This window comes from Zychaea mexicana (assembly GCF_025766255.1).
Source record: "Zychaea mexicana strain RSA 1403 chromosome Unknown BDB00scaffold_85, whole genome shotgun sequence".
Classification (NCBI taxonomy): domain Eukaryota; kingdom Fungi; phylum Mucoromycota; class Mucoromycetes; order Mucorales; family Lichtheimiaceae; genus Zychaea; species Zychaea mexicana.
In genome coordinates this window covers 17,498-35,277 of record NW_026516748.1, presented here as the reverse complement: position 1 = coordinate 35,277, position 17,780 = coordinate 17,498, and the positions used below count along the sequence as shown (strand labels likewise).

The following is a 17,780-nucleotide window of genomic DNA, read 5'->3' as shown; positions in this document are numbered from 1 at the left end:
AGTCTCAGTATAAACAAACGTTTCCTTCTTTCTTTTAGCCGTCTTTACGTACAATGTCGTCTTCCATCCCTTCATCAACACGTGCATCTCCTACATTGCTTTCAGATAACAAGGACAAAACAGCAGCTGATAGTGGATCCACCGTGTTTCATAAAGACGAATTTGCATTCATGCGTGACTTCCATCGCATTGTCGAATTAATGTTGGATGGAGCCAATCAAGAAGAGATCGGCAAAGCAGTCGCACAAATGGACGAACGATTCGGCAATGCACGGCGTATACTGCAAGAACTGCCCGGATTGCAATACGTGGAAGAAGAACAAGACGCTATTCTGAAACGCGAGACGACGATTTTGGAGACCAAGAAAGAGCAGCTTAAAAAATATATGGAGCTGGCGCCTTTCAATCCAGAAGAAGACCCGGCAAAAACGACGACCGCGATCAATGAATAGAGAAAACGAAAAAATATACCACTGCCGCAAACAAACAAAAAAGGCTCAAAACATATGCATTACACATACACACACATCGTCGCTCCTGAATACATCTGTAAATAACCTTATATTATATTCGATCGATAATCACGTTCTACATTCGATTGTTACGAAGAATACTCTGGACAATCTACCTGCGACAACGCATGCGATTTCATTTCCAAGGCAGTTAGCTGTCCACCGTATACACAGCCACTATCCGTTCCAAACGTCTCTGACTCGAGGTCCAAGCCCCGCCCAGCATCATGGCCGTAGTACACATTGATTGCATGATCGGTATTGTTGTCGTGTTGAGCTTCTGACCAGTACTTTGTCCAATGTTTTCCATCACTCTTTGTCCGTTCTGGCTCACCGTCGTCCAGATTACGCATGTTCAATACCGAGTAAGGGTCGTTATTCACTGCCTTTTCGATGGCTGGATCAAGACCTCCGTGGACAATGCGCGAGTTGTTGAGCGTTGGTAGATCGATGACCAGTGGACAATTGACCAGATAATCATAATCTTCCTGAGTCATGTTTCTTTTCCAGAATAATAAAAAGTGTGGGACTGTTAGAGCTTCTTTTTAAGGCACATATACGCTATCATTGAATGCTTACTTTACAATATCCATATGGTCGTCCCCAAATTTGAGCGGATCTTCCACATCGCCTTCAGGCATGATTTCTTTCTCGTCTTGCATCGCTTCCAGACCATGTTGCAGCTCGTATGTCTTGAATCGAACCGTAATATCGTCGTGGTTACCGCGGACACACAGTGCGTTAATTTCTTTAGCATACCGGATGACACCCACATTATCGGGTCCCCGATAGACGAGGTCGCCTGCAAGAATAATCTGATCTTTATCCGGATTGTAATTAATGCGGTTTACAAGCTGCTTCAATTCGTCGGCGCAGCCATGAACATCGCCAATGATGAAAATCCGCTCTTTCTGGTCCAGGTGACTATAGGTACGGACACGTGTCAAGTTGGCGTAGGAAGAAACGGCTTTGGCATAGGATGGTGGTGGTTGTGTAGGAGTGTTTTGCGTCGATGGATCGTCGCTAGTATCTCCAGCAGTATTGCCGCCATTGTCGGTGCTGTTTCCTTGTTGTAATCGGTCATCGCTGTTTCGGTTGTTGCGTGTGACGACGACAGATGGTACTACGACAACTATCACTATGATGGCGAGGAGTGCTAGGCAACAGCAAAGCCAAAGGCATCTTTTTCTGCGACGATTGCGTTCAGGTGCCCATACCGGATTTGACATCTTTGGCTTTGTGATTTGTTGAAAGTAAAAGAAAATTACACAGAGCTGAGCATAGTGTGCGTGCTATTTATGTTCATGCTTTACTTGGCAGTGGGATATGTGTCACTTAAATGTTGCTGTTTCGGAACACTTAAAACCCTGGGATATCTTAGTAACCAGGGGTTGAGGGTACAGGATACTTTATATATAATTTGTGTTTTTATATATCAGCAAAAAGGCGGCTGAGGTACAAATAGTGTGGTGGAGATTCGTTGTGTGTGTGGGTTGTGCAGAGAGGAAGAAGGAGAGTGGATGGCGGACATTTTCTTGTGTATATAATGGTGTTAATAATAGCTAACTTGTTTGTTTGCTTTGATGCTTTCAGGCATACGCATTTGGTAATCTGTGCAGAACCAGTAGAGATGGTGAGCAGAGCGCTCTCGTCGCCACTTTGCGCTGAAATAAAACTAAATATCGTTCTCTTACCTCCGTTTTGCGTGATGTACCGCACCCATGGAAGGGCCTGATAACCACTCTTCTCTACGATTTTGAGGTATCTTACTTGGATACCAGACACTGTAAAGTAAGGGATTTCAAACTTGATGTTTATCGGTGGCCGTTTTTCCGTCTCTTCAGCTAGTTATACATGAAAAAAAAAAGAACAAAAACATGTCGCATGTGTTTAGCTTTCAAGACCATAGTGATCGATTAAAAAAAACCGCCCTTGCGTAAATACAATGGAAAATTTACCGGCTTGCACGGAAGGCAATCCGAAATGAGCGCGCATAATAAATTCCTTGCCACCCTGGAATTGTTTGATTTTCCATACAAGGCAAGATCTTTCTGGTTTGTACGATACAGAGCCGTTACTGCTCTATAAGACAAAAAGAATCGTAAAATAAAATGGCATGTTAGTTTGTACACCTTGCTTGATTGTTGGCTCCTCTTTCTTTTAAAGAGATTATACCTTGAATTTGGGTGTATCTGCGTCATCGGGGACAGGAACTTCAATCTCGACATTGTTGGCAGTGCTCTTCCGCTTAAACTGTGCCCGTGCCTTGACCAAATACTCGACTCGAGAACCCGAGTATGTTTCTACCACAGCTTCAACCCAAACTAAAGGCTTGACGCTTGTTTGCAATCGATAACTCATCAACTCAAAATCTCCATCTGGCGGGATAAAGCTGATAGTGCGGTCGTTTTCGAATCGTGACAAACGAACACATTGGTGGAACTTGACGTCTTCCATCTCGATGGCCTTGGTCGAGTTGGCTCCTATGGTTTGTTAAGTGATCATAGTTATCAAAAGGAGAGCATATATATTAGTACTTGTATGACACCTCCATTTCTCTTTCTCTCCATTCGATAACTCGTATACAACGTATTACCTCGTCCTGTGGCCTCAAACATCACTTTATCGTTCAAGCCCAAGCGCAATTCTGGCATGCCAGAAAGGTAACAGCGCATCTTAACGGCGCCAAGTACTTCACTTCGCAGCACATTGCCATTTGCATTTACCTTTTTGATCAAAACAACTGATTTGTTAGCACGTGCCGTCATAGCAGTATCTCGCGGATGATGCTACGTACCAACAAGTTCACACTCTCAATGACATCCAAAAACACTTCATTCTTCTTGTATTTAATTCCTTCAGAACGCCATGACACAGCATTAGTGACAGCCATGGGTGGACGCACTTGAACCTCGAGTTTGTATGCATCTTGGGTGATATATCTATCAACAAGTCAGATATCAGTAAACAAGAAACGTTCTTCCTCTCTGCTTGGCTGCCTCTATAGCTTACTCTTGTAAAATCTTGGTTTCGGTAGTCTGGGGATATCCAAAGTCCATCATCTCATCCAAAAGTTCGTAAACGATAACAAAATTGTCTCGGATTGATTCTTCCTCGAGTTCTTTAAAGTATTCTGAAAACACTTGGGTAAGTTTGTGTAGGTATAGCATGATCGAAGCTGCGTTGGTGTTCTTTCGAGTGATCGCGAGCACTAGAAAAAAAGGACAAGAGTCTTTTTGTCAATATATCTGTGTTTTCCTCCCATGACTCTCATCTTGGCTGTGAAGGGGTTGAATCGACGTACGGTAAAGGTTGCTATGCTTCAAGTATAAGTAATTGATGCCGTCATGGGTAAAACAAGGTAGTGGCACTTGCTCATCTTCAGCTTCGGATATCTACAAAGATAGGAATTAGGACGCGACAATGTAACAGGCGAACGGTGGTCAACTTCTGTATCTTTTCTCGCGTCATGTTCAACGCAAGAACGCGTGCGTGTATTTCCTATATATCGCTGTATGTTATATACCAGGGGCATGAACTTCTCGACGGCACTCATTGGAATGTCGCCTCGGTAGTTTCGAGATATAAGGACCTTTCCCTTTAGGTCCAAAATGAAGACTAACAAAGGACGATGAAGTAATTGCGGTTATCATTAGCTCATGAAAAGCGCACTAAATAGGCCACAACATGTTGGGCGTAAGCTACAGTACCTGCTGATGCCATTTCTTTTTCAAAACACTGTATTCAGGCCTTGTGTTCGCTTTAATATATGGTTTTTTAAGAACAGAGAGACAGCAGCGGGTTGAATGGGAAAAGAGACGGCTGAGTCTCAATCCCGAACTAAACCATCTTTCTTTTCTTTTCAAACATACACATACAATGTCACTTGTTGGTAACTACTACGGCAGCAGTTCCGAATCAGAATCGTCAGACGTCGAAGCTCCAACACCAAAGCCTCAACAAACACGAAAAAGCGCAACACCGAGCGGATCAGGGCTCGGATCGCTATTACCACAACCCAAAAACAACCAAGCTTCGTCGTCCTCGTCGTCATCAAGGGCGGTCGTTTATGTAGATCTACCTACTTTAACGCAGGATTCCGATGACGAAGACGAAGAGAAAAAGCGGGCAAAACGACAAAAATTGGCTTCTTCTTCTGGATCAGGTGCTAAGGGCCTTGCGGCGCTTCTACCGCCACCAAAACGATCATTTAACTTTACAAAGCCCAAAGCAGCGAATTCTGGGAATAGTACAGCAGCACCTGCATCATCATCTTCTTCATCATCCACTGCAACAGGGAGCACCAGCAGTTTTAATGCAAAGAGATTTACCGAAACGAAAGCCGAGCCAAAAAGTAACGAAAAAGAACAGGATGGCCGAGAATTGGAATCGAATATCGCCGTCGATGCAGATGCGTTAGTAGCAGGAGACCAAGAGGAGGATGAAGAAGACAATATGGATGCTAGTCATGCAGGACCATTCTTCAGATTAGGCAAGTGTATTGACTAACTACAGCGAAAGTTTAAATGTATCAAGCCACGTGTAAAAACGTGGATATATGCTTCTTTAAAAAACGTGGCGTTAAACTAACCTGTGCCCCGCAGGAGCCGAGCTGAAATCAGTGACACCAACAACATCATCATACAAAATACCCACCCGACAGCAATCGAATGTTGTAGACAAAACGACCGACGTGGCTTCATCCTCACAGCAACACCAAGAATCATCATCATCATCATCATCATCAGCATCACAGCAATTATCGGGACAACAACAAATAGACGATGGACCTACTGCTGTAGACGCATACGCCTATCCTAATGTGGATCCCAACGCCATGTATGCATATGGTACAGACCCATCTAGCTATTATCAGTACTATTATCAGCAGCAACAAGAATATGATGCTGGACAGGTTTCAAATGCAAGTGAGAGCCAGGGTAACGCTTTTGGCGATCTAGATGAGACAGCGGTAAGGGAACATCAGTAAAACGGAGTGGGTTAAAAAAAGGTTGAATAGATACAGAGAGCGAGGTAAAGAATAGAATTCTGTAACTCGGCTTACTAACTGGCTTGAACATGCATAAACAGATTACGAGGTTGACGGGCAAAAGGAAAGGTCGCGACTCGGAGGTGCAATTTAAGACAGTCAACCAACAGGATATACTACCATCTGAAGAATGGCGGTCTCATGCACAACACATACCAGCCCCGAAATTTGTTAGTAAAGGCGCCACGGTAAGTTCAATTTTCATAGGAGAGTAAAGAAGATATGCATTCTAGGCCCTAGATTAGACCTTTTTGTTTTTTTCTGCTTGCCAATTCATTTTCGTTTTTTGCCAATCAATTAGCTCCAAGCTAGTGGACTCCAAAAGAAAAAGAACAATATCATGGCGTTGGCTGCACAAGCTCAGAGTATGCAGGACCGTTTGGACGAGCAGTTTGCATCAGGTCGCGCAACAAGAAACGAAGCCAGAAGAAAATATGGTGAGGATCATGAAATGTTTGACGCCCAAGTGTTGTCCATCCCGCATGAAATGCTCACCATTGTTCTTTCTTTGAAACATACGTTGTGTCATACGTATGCCTATGTCTGCGTGGTAATTTAGGTTTTTAAGCGTGCACGCACAATGATCTGGTCATATTTCGAATGTCAATAAACGTGCAATCGACCGACTTAGCGCCTGTGGATTTCGCTATATATAAAGATGATAAAATATTTCACAAAATAACATTGCTTTTGTCTTTTGTGTGCCTCATTTACAAAACTTGCTTTGCAATTCATTTTCCTGTATTATCTGTTCCAATATACGAACATACCATACCCACAAACAACGAGTTGCTACATCAACCCCAATTCTTCAACTTCATCACATACACAAGTCATCTAATACACGCACAAAACAATGCCATCACAGTCTCGCATTCCTATCACTCGATCCGGCTCTACTGCAAGTACAGCATGCAAAGCAACTCATCTACACGCGGCCAGCAGTGAACCTTGCGACGATGACGAGATATGCGTCCGACTGGTTCCTCATGTCACGTACAATTCGCAATGCTTTGTCTTTGATGTGATTGAGCGGAGCTTACAGCAAGGGGCAGTGCTAAAGTTTGGTCGATATAACAATAGTTGGCAACACGATTTAAACCGTCTGTCATTCAAGAGCAAGGTTGTGAGCCGTAGTCATGCCGAACTTTGGTCGGAGGATGGGAAGGTTGATACAGCATGCTTTCTCTCAGCTTGCAAAAATCAATAGCTGCTTTTACTCACAAAATAACGCAAAATGTAACTAGGTCTTTATCCGAGATACGGGATCATCGAGCGGTACATTTGTCAATCGTATGCGACTATCTTCTGTAAAAGAGGATGACGATTCGATTCGAGAAGTTTGTGATGGTGACATTATCCAGCTTGGTGTCAATTATCAACAGGGAGTTGAGCCTGTGTTTCGTGCAGTTCGCATGCGACTTCAAGTCAGTCACCTCCGCCACACTACTAACAACAACAACAACAACAGCAGCAACGGAAGCCGTTGCCATAACAACCATAGCCATCATGAGTTCAATGACAAGAACAAAGTGCCATCATCTAGCAAGACTGTCTTTCAACAGCTGTGCTGTCGAATAACAGCAAACAAGCCTACCCAACAACAACAGCCAAAGAACCGTGGAGATATGCAAGAATGCTGCATTTGTCTCTATGCCATCGCACCTTCACAAGCTCTGTTTGTTGCCCCATGCACCCATGTTTGTCACTTCAAGTGTTTGCGGCCGTTGGTGGAGCAAAACTTTCCTGCTTTCTCTTGTCCGCTTTGTCGAACTTATTCTAATCTCGATGCCGAGGTCCAGGTGGACGTGGATGAGGTATTAGAGGAAATCATAGAGTCACCTTCCTCTTCATCCTCAGCACCAACAGCACCAAATTCCTCGACGTTCGAGGCTGGACCATCTATCAGTAGCAAATCCTTCGTTGCATCACAGCCATTTATCAAGCAGATGCTGCCATTATGACATAGATATATTAGTCTATTTTGCCCCATATCCTCCACTTTGATTAGACTTATCCTTTCAACTTTCCTATTTATTGTAGACCTGCAGAAGCTATCCCATTTATCGATGTACATTCACTTTATATAGAATTCAATCATTTAGAATACATATTTTTTGTTTTTTCCAATCTAGTATATCACCTTAATCCAAAATAAATTGCGTGATGTACAAAAGTATTTGTTTCTCCTGCCCCTTACTTTCTGTAAGTTTGATTGAAAGAAGATCCATGTCCATTTTCTTCTCACTGATGCTGTTACCGAAATAAGCCCAGCACTAATACCTGCTCAGCATGGTTTGTAGCCTTTACTTGTAAAAATACATTCGCAATGCTTGGCTTCTTGGTGGATATGCTTAATGATAATCGTGTGAGTATCTTGCCTGTACATCGTGTTTAAGACAACGTTTATGTACACCGGGAGGCGTCGACTGCTGTTATGGTAACACGATCCTTCTCCGAAGCCCGGAAATAGTACTGTTTTGTGTGCTGTGAGAATTACGCATCATCGGTGGTAAAAAACAAACCAGCTTTGCCAGCCAAGTCTTTTCCGTAATTTTAGGCTTGCTAAATATATGACATAATTGAATCTTTCAGCAGGCTGTCAAAATTATCTGTCTTGGCTCACGCTGTTATAGCTTTCTTTGCTATTACCACCATTTTCCAAACGCTGCGCATAGAACGGTTTCGTCAAAAACAATGCGGATTGATCCACGCGAGCCTTACGTTGGAGCTTTCCCGCGGAAGCACTACACAACAATAGATTTTAGTTCATTTAGATAAACCACAGGGTCATTCCTTCCGATAGCTCTAGTTGTGTATTCGTGTATTATATATCCCTGTGATCAAACATCGCCCCGCGCCGAATGATATATGCTACGATTGTGTATGGTTTATCATCGTCAAGAGTATGGATAGATTCAGAACATCGTTACTTCCCACGTACAATTGTTTTGGCGTAATAAAGATAACAAGAAGAGACGTTTATTATTATATGCAGTAGAGCTTGAGACGAGCAGCATTATCTCATCGCTTATTTTGTTCAAAAAAGTAGCGCATCCTTGACAGTGGTAGACGAACTTGCCCTCTTTATTGTAACGTATAAGTTGACGGGGGAAGATGTAGTTGAACCATACAATCATCACAACCATGTACTTGTCTTAAAGAACACAATAGATTAGTAGCAGCCAAAGGGTAGTAGTGGAGAACGACAACGAACCGATACCATGCAGAGCTTACCAAGAAACTTTATTCTGTGAGAATGTTTACAAGAGATCGTGAGAAGGTTGTTTGGGAGGGTCGACCAACGCGTATTTTATTTTCCGCCGGAAGAACGAATTCTATCACATATAAAAAGAATCTATGCGCCCTCTTCTTTTTCTTTTTTCTTTGCATAATTCTCTTTACTTTTCCTCACCCTTCCTCACCTTTTTAAGAATGTCAGCGTACGTAAATACAAAGTAACATTAGCTACGGAGGGGATGGTTAGAGAGAATGAAATACCTTTCAAAAGGAGTGAGAGCGCCGAACTATGACTCTGACAATTATCACCACCACTACAATTGTTAGTGAAGCATCGTCTACCGAACAACCACGTGCTCCTATCGAAGCTCAACGCACGCCTGATCGATACGCCGTTTTTTTGCGTTCAAAGCGACGAATTGTCTTGACGGGCTCGGAGACAGAGGAAGAAGCACGCGCAGCTGAGAAAGAGCCGGTGCAGATTCCCGGCCTTCCAACGTTCATGAGCTTCCATGAACAACGAACTCATATGAAGCAGAAGTTGGCAGCAGGCTTTAGGTAAGGAACAGGCTCCGTTTTGTGAAGAAGCAGATTAGCAGTAAAATTTGCCACATGCGGCTATATTTACAACCAGCATTGCATCATTCGTGCATATTTTAGATTGATGGCATTGTATCGGTACGATGAAGGCGTTGCTGGCCATATGACCTTCAGAGATCCAGAGTACCCCGATCTGTTTTGGTATGTATTTACGAATCTTGTTGAAGTGACGGTAATTGGGGATGGCGTTCAGCATGCGCATTTAGCTATATATACCAACTGACTCACGCCATATCATCTGTAAATAATCAGGGTTAACCCTCTTGCTAAATATTTTGGACACATCAAGGCGAGTGATCTTGTCTTAATCGATCATCATGGAAAGATTGTTCGCGGGAATACCACCGTCAACAAGGCAGCATTCATGATCCACGGAGCCATCCATAATGCACGCTCAGATGTTATTTGCGCCGTCCACACGTTCGTTTTTTTCATTTCACTCATTGCATCAAAAGCCTCATCACGCGAGGAATTAGAGCTTTTTCTAATGACCTATGATCCAAAATGATTATAGGCACTCCATTTACGGCCGAACATTCTCAACATTCGGCCGCGAATTGCTCCCTATCTCACAAGATGCATGCGCATTCTATGGTGCCCACGGCGTCTATCCGGATTTCGGTGGTGTCGTGTATACACCCGAGGAAGGAGAAAATCTGGTCAAAGCGCTGGGCCCCACCAACAAGGCACTCATCTTGCAAAATCATGGACTGTTGACCACGGGCAAGACGGTTGATGAGGCCATCTGGTGGTTCCTTGCCATGGAACGATGTTGCGAGTCCCAGATTCTCGCAGAGTCTGCGCATCCTAACGGCTACAAGGATCTGAAGCTTATCGATGATAAGGTAGCCCGCGGCGTTTTCCAAAATACTGGAGACCACCAGGCAGGATACATGCAGTTCCAACCACTTTTCCAAATGATTACCAAGATGCAGCCCGATTGCCTCGAATAAATATATATTCCCTTCCCATTTATCAATTTCTTCATGTACATTCTTTAGTTTTGAAAATATCATTTTATCGTGTAACGATAATCCCAATTTCGATTCCTGTTTTGCTCTAATGCGCATGCGTAGTAAGCATAAAGTAAAGCAGTACGTTGAAATAGGCAAGTTAATTTCAGCAGTTAGATACGAGCAGACAACGATGCCGTAGACAAGGGAATTGCATGAAGGAGCCAACTATATATATAAATACATATATATATATGTGTGTGTGTGTATAAGGACAACAGTGCAGCGTATACTAGTTTTGGATATGAAGCAAAAGTTTGCTCCTAAATCTGTCATCTTTAACAACCTATCCTACAAGGGCAGCGTTCTATGTTAACTATAAGCGGACATTTTCAACCATACTGCTATACACTCTTCCCAGAAAGTAAATTCGCCCAATGTCGAAAACGAATTCGCCCCGAAGGAAAATCAATTCACTTGATGACAGGAACGAAATATATATTCGTCTTGGCATATATATTATATGTCTTGTTCCCAAGATTGTTTTGTAGAACAAGTCTTGGCATCTTTGAATATAAAAGAGCACGCCTAGTGTTTCTCTGTGCATCATTTCTTTTTCAGATTTACAAATTCTTGTTAGAAAATGGGAAAGGATCTGTCGTCGACGAGTGTGGCAGATCTGAACCAACGAATTATATTGTTGATGAGGAACAGTTTCGTATTGAACGTTGACTTCTCATACACAATATGTAGCTCAATTGCCTCTGGAGAGCGAGAAAAGGATAGATGCAATGCAGGTAGAAAAGAAGGCAAAGCCTAACGATGATGTCATTATGACGGAAATTTCAGTGAAGCAATATTATACACGCTATTCTGATCAGGACAAAGTGAGGTTCTGCAAACTGTTGTTTGAGTGCGGTCGCTTCTGCAAAACAACTTGGGATTCATGTTCGTACAGCACAAAATTGGGCTGCGCAATGAGAGAAAGATTCTGACAGCATTTTTGAGAAACGGAGAAAGACTGGCCGTCCACGGATTCTCCATGCCGAACACAGAAACGCTATTCTCGAGTGCATTGTTGAGAATCTTTCCATCGTTCTAGAGGGAGTAATGAAAAAGGTAAAGAAAATATTTGCCGACTTTAAAGTATCTAAAACTACCTTGTACGATTTTGTAAAACAATATGCAATTTATCTCTTAAGAAAGCTCAGCTTCAACCCATAGACCCGAATAGTGAAGAAAAGATTCAAGAGCGCTTGAGTTGGGCTCGTACATGGGAAAAAAACAGACTTGGATTTTACTGGAAACTGTGTCTTTCTTGACGATCTTGCTTTCCATATTAATTTGAGAACTTAGTATGCCGTGGTCAAAGAAAGGTGCACCAGCAGTGGTCACAATTCCTAAAACACGAGCGACAACTACAACCATTTTGGGCGCGATTTCCGCTGATGGTCTAATCAAATACAGCCTTAGACTTCCTCAACCTCCATCTAATAAAAAGAGAAAGCGGGGAGATGGCGTTGAGCAAATGAGCAAAGGAACGGTTACGGTACACTATAATAGCTTTGTAAAAGCTACGATTGGATGAAATGGACCGCTATCCGCACATGAAAGGTCATTTACCTCGTGATGGACAATGCTCCTATTTATACATCAGACAATATAGCCAAATACGCAGAAGCTCGCGGTTACTGCTGCGCTTATTTGCCTTCATATTCTCCTGAGCTCAATCCAATTGAGCAATTTCTGGTCAGTGGTCAAAAGCAAAGTGAAGCGCAATGAGTCTCTCGAGAAGACGTTTGATGACCTAGATCAGTGAAGTTCTATTAGCTTGAAATTAGGTGATTTTAAACGGATTGTTAGACATACTCATAAATGCTTGGACAAGTGTCGTAATGGGCAAGCGCTCTGAAGAAGTGTTTATTCCACGGAAGCAAGGGCGATTGTGATAGAAAAAACGTATTGAATTGAAACCACAGAGTAAATGAGGGAGGGAGTCCTCGAGAACAGGTAAAAAAATGGGGAGAGTTTTTTCGTGCTTGTCTAACAAAACAGAATTGTTTGGAAAAATGCCATAAGAGAGTGTAACTTCGAACGAGGGTAAATCTTCTTTCTTTTTTTGTTTGACTGGTGAGCAATTTTTTTTGTAGCTCTGGTCAGTTAATGCCATCTTCTCTAAATCTATGCGAATATAATATTCAAAGGCGGTAAACATATCTTAGAGCATCATTAAAATTGGTGCATTTTTCGAACTATATATTATGCATGCCCTAAAAATCCTGATATGGAGAAACCGGAAAAGATTGTCGTTTTCTTCGAAATATGATGGTGCTTTTGCGCTACATATGGAGCATCCTTGTCGAGATGGCAGCAGCATAAGCATTGAATAGTCGCTGACTTGACATCAAGCTCGCATATGCAATGTTTTTTGACGTGCCATGCTGTATTGTTTTTTTACAGTCAAAGAAAATGAGACCAGAATAGGGCAAAATGCAAACGAGTCAAAATGGTTTCAAACATGACACTGCCCCACGGAAATGAGGCTGTCGCAAAAATAAGCAGCTCAATAAGCATCACGCATTAGCATCCCAATAAGCATCACACAAGCCGCTTGTGATATGCTTATTGAGATGCTTATTATGAATGCTTATGCATGATATTTATAAGTGACATGTACTTATCGACATGCTTATTGGACATGCTTATTGACATGCTTATTGTATTGATATGCTACATATATAATACGATCGACGCCCATTAACACGTGCATGCATGAGCTATATTCTACACTCTTTTAACAACGTGATAGCTGCAAATTACGCGGTTTTCGCATAAATATCACCTTTCCCAAAATCAGGGTGATATTATAAACCTGCTACCCTTGTTATCACCTGGATATCACCCTGTTTTTTAGCTTGTGATGTGTCCCTCCACACACAGTGTATCTATTGACAGTTTGGCTGCAATGTGCTCACACGTCTGCAGAAAGTCTTATACTATATCCCACGGCAGAACACATGAATATTCAGAGTTCATCGCATACAGGAGAGATTTGTATGTCATTTTTTGTTGACAATAATATTCACTTTGATTTGCTGCTCTATGAGAAAAAGTGTTCATTAATATGGTGAAAATTTGGCAAAGGGTGCGCGTCACTTCGGTATTTGCAGTTATGAGAGAGGGCGATATTTCATTCGCCAAATTGGTCAAAGGACGATTGAGTTGTTCATAACCAATGATGTCGACAGTTGAGCTGTTATTGAACAGCCTGAGAATCTCATTAATATTCCATATTTTGCTGTTTGTCTTGCAGCTTTTTTGTTGATCATAAACACAATGTTAGCTAAGGATAGCGCTTTCACCTTGTTCCTAATCAGATGCTACAACTGCTTGAAACATTTGGGGTGCTATTTTTGCATCTAAATCCTTGTCTATAAGGTCTAACTGGTAAGTGCTCATATTTACAGTATTAGTTTTTATAAATTTCCGGATTTTAATATAGATCGTTATAACTAGGGGTCGCAATTAGACGGGTCGGGTCGGGTCGGGTCAAGAAAACACTGACCCGACCCGACCCGTTCAACTCGACGGGTCAAAACTCGGGTTGACGGGTCAAGACTGATTTCGATATGATGATGAAGGAAGTCTTTATCAACCTGAACTTGAGCACTAGAAGTGCAAACTCCACATATATATACATAGCTCTCCAAGATGATGGAACGCAAATTCCTAGCAGTGCTCGCAACATCTACTTTTAAAGGTAAAGGTTTTATGCCATCACAAAAGAATTCGCTTGGGCGCACATGTATTAAAGAAAGCATAATATGGTGCAGGTCATCTTAAACCGTATATGCTGAGGCATTATTTTCGAAATGCTACTAGTCACTAAACTCTTTTTTAGATGTTAGAGAATAGTTCTAACGCGCCAGATTTTATTCAGAGTGATATTTGTGAGAGAATAGTGGTTCAAAGTTATGGATAATAGTTTATAAGTTCGCCCTAAAATTGGCCGTCCCTACACAGCCCTGCAGCCAATTAAAAATTGTCATTATATCGGCAAAAGATATAGCCGCACCGTTATATGCATATGACACAAATAAACATCAGGTGTATCAATGAAAGAAACTGTTGTAAGAAACAACTCCTTTCTTTTCCTATCGGTGTGACTTAGCCTAAAAAGCCTACAAGTAACTGTTTCAAAAGTCCTTGACGAGGTTCCATTAAAATGATATATAACTTTGAACTTTGAACGAAAAGCATGGAGATTTATAGATGCTTATTATCAGGGATTTCAGGGACAAGAAGCGCTCTATATAGTAAAAAAATACAAATCACATCGTCGAGTGAAAGTAAATGAATAATGGAATAAAGTGCATATACATTAGCGGAATTCGCTATTCAAAAATTGGCTGTTTTTTAAAAATATATGGTTTAAGATGACCTGCACCATAAAAGTGTGTTTGAAAATCGACTTCCCTATATGCCCCTAATCCTTTCTCTCTTCCCTTTACTTATCACTTCTTCCTTCTTCCTTCGTTTTTCTTTTCTCAATTCCTTCTCAGTCTTTTGTCAAATCTCGTCTCTTACTACCACCCTCTATTGTCCGTTCTCATTGTACTATTGCTACTTCTCTACTCCTATTACGTATATTGCTTATAGCTTACTTACCCTCTACTCTTAAATATAAAATATAATCCCACAATAAAAAGAGTATAAGTACATTCTATATTATAGTTCTATAGCAGACATATTGACAACCTCATCTTTAAGATAATGATGCTTCCCAATAAGAAGATTGATTACTTGAATACAAGTACCTTATACATATTATATGTATACACGAGTCACAACGGGTTAATGGGTTAGGTCAATGGTTAGACGGGTCGACATGTGGGTCAGAAAAGCATCAACCCAACCGGTTGACCTGTCCTCAACCTGTAGGTTGGTTTTGACCCACAGGTCAGATTATGACCCTAGTTATAATCAAGATAATCCATTTCAGCTGAAATATAGGAGACTGGTTGTTATATTAAAAATTGTGAAAAAAGTAATGATTGAAAGAAATTATACCAACTTAAAAATAAAATAAAAATTGAATTTTTATTTTATAAAAAAGATAAACTTCAGAAGATTCAAAAAAAAAATAAATCTAAAAGTTTATTTGAAAAAAGGTTCTCTTCAATAAAAATATTCTTATTTATAAGTCATCTTTAATTAAATCTTTTGAAAACATTATGCACGAGGTTAAAGAAAAATATTTTGAAAATGAAATATTATCTGACTCAAGAAATAAAAAGAAATTATTTGATAAAATTATAAAAGAAAACATAGGAAAAGTTAATAAGAATTATTTTTGGTATGAAAATAGTAGTAGTAATATATGTTTATATATATATAAAAGAGGAAAAAGAGAAGAATGTGTCCAAAAAAAATAACAGAAAATGGTAATAAAAAGAGATCTGTATGTACAAAACATAATCCCAATCTTATCCCAAGAAAAAGAGAAAAAAAACAAATATACAATAAAAATAATAGAAAGGAATAAAAATGATATCAAAAGAATTAAAAAAAGAAAAATAAAAAAACTTTTTATTTGTAATGCAGGTGAAATAGATTTTTGGAAAATAATTACTAAACTCACAAATTAAATAAACTAGTTATCCAAAATAATAAACGGGGCTATTATCTATATAATTGATATCTCTATTATAATAAGCCCTGACTATGCCATTTTTTCTTCTTATCAGGAAGGCGATACAAATCCTCTGTATTATGCCTTCCTTATATTATACGAATATATTTATTATATTTAGAGAAAAGAAAATTCTTTCTATCTGGTTTAATAAGTAAAATGTACCATTTTTCTAAGGCAAAGGTTCACCTTTGCTCTGGGAATTTAAAAAAAAAATTTTTATCTAGTCAAGTAATGCTTCGCCTTTATTTTTTAAATCAAAAATTAAAAAATTTTGAAGCGTAGGATAAAAACATTTATAATAATTGAAAAATCTAAGAATTAAAATTCTTGAGTTTTTTAAACTATTATAATTTTTTATATTCTTTCACCCTAAAGAATTAACTATAAACTATAATATAAGGATAATTAATAATTATCTCTTATATTTAATTGTTATAGATTAATTCCCTCCCTAGTCCTATGGATATTGGACTGCCCTTATCATAATTGCGCATTCTCGTTAAATAGATATAATTCACAGATGGACAGATTGTTGAACCCTCATTCTCATAGATTGTCATACCATTCACTAAATGATTGTCGGATAAAGATCATGGTATCTTTGCTGACACTGAGCCCATTTGTGCTACATGGACCAATAGCTGGGGGCTGATTTCTGTCAATACGGATGGATGATTTGATGAGGACATTCATGGTTTTTGTATCAAGTTCAATTTGAGGCTGTTGTCCTGTTTGACAATGAATAGCTCTACATTTGATTACTTCATAGCTAGGTGCAGTAAGGTTGTATTCAGGGACTGATGGCACTTGATTTTCGTTTGTTCATGATGAGTATCTAATGTTGGATAGCGACTGTATACCTCTGCACAATTCACAAGTAGACCTTCACGCCTATTGGTAAGAATCAATCCCTCTATTAAGTAATAATGAAAAATATAAAATTTTAAAATAAACTATAAATTTAAGATATATGTTGTTCAGTCAATTCAGAAGATCGTTTACAGATGTTTGACACCAATGTTTTACTCATAATATTCTTTAGATTAATTGTATTTCTGAAGATGAATAAAAACAATTTGTTATGAACTTTATAGTTATTTGATTTTAATATATTTATAAATTCTTCTTTTTTTATCATGTACTATATTAATATACTTATTTCTCCTAACATCCTTATTTAAAATATCAAAAGGAAAAGAATTCATTTTTACAATTTTAAAAATTATATCTAAAGAAACTATAATATAGTTGACACTTCTTATATATTTATTTAAATATCCTAATACTTTATTACTACTATTTTTATTTAACTTTCCATCAAAATCTTTTTCATCACTTTTAATAATTTTTTTTGTCTTTTTTATATATGGTGCCTGCCACCTAGAAACAACAAGTGGACATTTCAAAAATTTAAGATTCCGCCTTTATAAATTTCCATTTTTAGTTAAGTGATATTTATTCATCGAAAATTTGCTAGTGGGACTTATATTTTTTCTGCTTTTCATCCAGTGAGTCCTTTCTCAGAGGATGACTTAAATAAACAAACTACTCTCGCATAATTCTTCTTACATGATTATTAGAAACTAACAGTTCTCTTTGAACGCATAAGAAATTTACTTAATTGTGTTCTTTGACTCTTGCACAATTTTAAGGTTCTTCTGGTACTTGTTGAGTCTCCCCATTGTATAGAATGTTTTGGAAAAAGAAGGAACAATAAAACTGTCATCCTA

At 39.5% G+C, this 17,780-nt stretch overlaps 8 protein-coding genes across 8 annotated transcripts; 6 read left to right on the top strand and 2 right to left on the bottom strand.

Annotated features, from left to right (window-relative positions):
• Window positions 1-53: 53 nt before the first annotated feature.
• Window positions 54-452, top strand: BDB00DRAFT_790975 (uncharacterized protein; the record flags this gene model as incomplete). The annotated part of the gene is made up of 1 exon (XM_053121005.1): window positions 54-452. The coding sequence occupies one exon, from the start codon at window positions 54-56 to the stop codon at window positions 450-452; it is 399 nt and encodes a 132-aa protein (XP_052975818.1).
• A 167-nt stretch (window positions 453-619) lies between these two features.
• BDB00DRAFT_741265 (Metallo-dependent phosphatase-like protein) lies at window positions 620-1,480 on the bottom strand (the record flags this gene model as incomplete). Its single annotated transcript, XM_053118462.1, has 2 exons — window positions 620-1,013; window positions 1,092-1,480. Coding segments are annotated over 2 exons (783 nt in total), but the record flags the coding sequence as incomplete, so codon positions are not given.
• Window positions 1,481-1,743: 263 nt separating this feature from the next.
• On the bottom strand, window positions 1,744-4,318 carry BDB00DRAFT_842454 (AP-1 complex subunit MU-1). Its single transcript, XM_053124892.1, has 10 exons — window positions 4,223-4,318; window positions 4,039-4,130; window positions 3,817-3,907; window positions 3,525-3,723; window positions 3,310-3,454; window positions 3,109-3,238; window positions 2,688-2,995; window positions 2,471-2,594; window positions 2,207-2,356; window positions 1,744-2,123 (listed from the first exon to the last, which is right to left on the bottom strand). The coding sequence occupies exons 1-10, from the start codon at window positions 4,233-4,235 to the stop codon at window positions 2,065-2,067; spliced, it is 1,311 nt and encodes a 436-aa protein (XP_052975816.1). The 5' UTR covers window positions 4,236-4,318; the 3' UTR covers window positions 1,744-2,064.
• Window positions 4,319-4,391: 73 nt separating this feature from the next.
• On the top strand, window positions 4,392-5,021 carry BDB00DRAFT_790973 (uncharacterized protein; the record flags this gene model as incomplete). The annotated part of the gene is made up of 1 exon (XM_053121004.1): window positions 4,392-5,021. The coding sequence occupies one exon, from the start codon at window positions 4,392-4,394 to the stop codon at window positions 5,019-5,021; it is 630 nt and encodes a 209-aa protein (XP_052975815.1).
• Window positions 5,022-5,264: 243 nt separating this feature from the next.
• BDB00DRAFT_842452 (uncharacterized protein) lies at window positions 5,265-5,885 on the top strand. The gene is made up of 2 exons (XM_053124891.1): window positions 5,265-5,484; window positions 5,604-5,885. Exons 1-2 carry the CDS (start codon window positions 5,350-5,352, stop codon window positions 5,775-5,777), a joined length of 309 nt encoding a protein of 102 aa, XP_052975814.1. The 5' UTR covers window positions 5,265-5,349; the 3' UTR covers window positions 5,778-5,885.
• Window positions 5,886-6,499: 614 nt separating this feature from the next.
• Window positions 6,500-7,385, top strand: BDB00DRAFT_737860 (SMAD/FHA domain-containing protein; the record flags this gene model as incomplete). The annotated part of the gene is made up of 3 exons (XM_053118412.1): window positions 6,500-6,730; window positions 6,810-7,047; window positions 7,147-7,385. Coding segments are annotated over 3 exons (708 nt in total), but the record flags the coding sequence as incomplete, so codon positions are not given.
• A 1,575-nt stretch (window positions 7,386-8,960) lies between these two features.
• On the top strand, window positions 8,961-10,677 carry BDB00DRAFT_842447 (class II aldolase/adducin N-terminal). Its single transcript, XM_053124890.1, has 5 exons — window positions 8,961-9,005; window positions 9,130-9,360; window positions 9,463-9,543; window positions 9,655-9,822; window positions 9,917-10,677. The coding sequence occupies exons 1-5, from the start codon at window positions 8,998-9,000 to the stop codon at window positions 10,353-10,355; spliced, it is 927 nt and encodes a 308-aa protein (XP_052975812.1). The 5' UTR covers window positions 8,961-8,997; the 3' UTR covers window positions 10,356-10,677.
• On the top strand, window positions 10,526-11,528 carry BDB00DRAFT_920083 (uncharacterized protein). Its single transcript, XM_053128743.1, has one exon. The coding sequence runs from the start codon at window positions 10,725-10,727 to the stop codon at window positions 11,085-11,087; it is 363 nt and encodes a 120-aa protein (XP_052975811.1). The 5' UTR covers window positions 10,526-10,724; the 3' UTR covers window positions 11,088-11,528.
• Window positions 11,529-17,780: the final 6,252 nt, after the last annotated feature.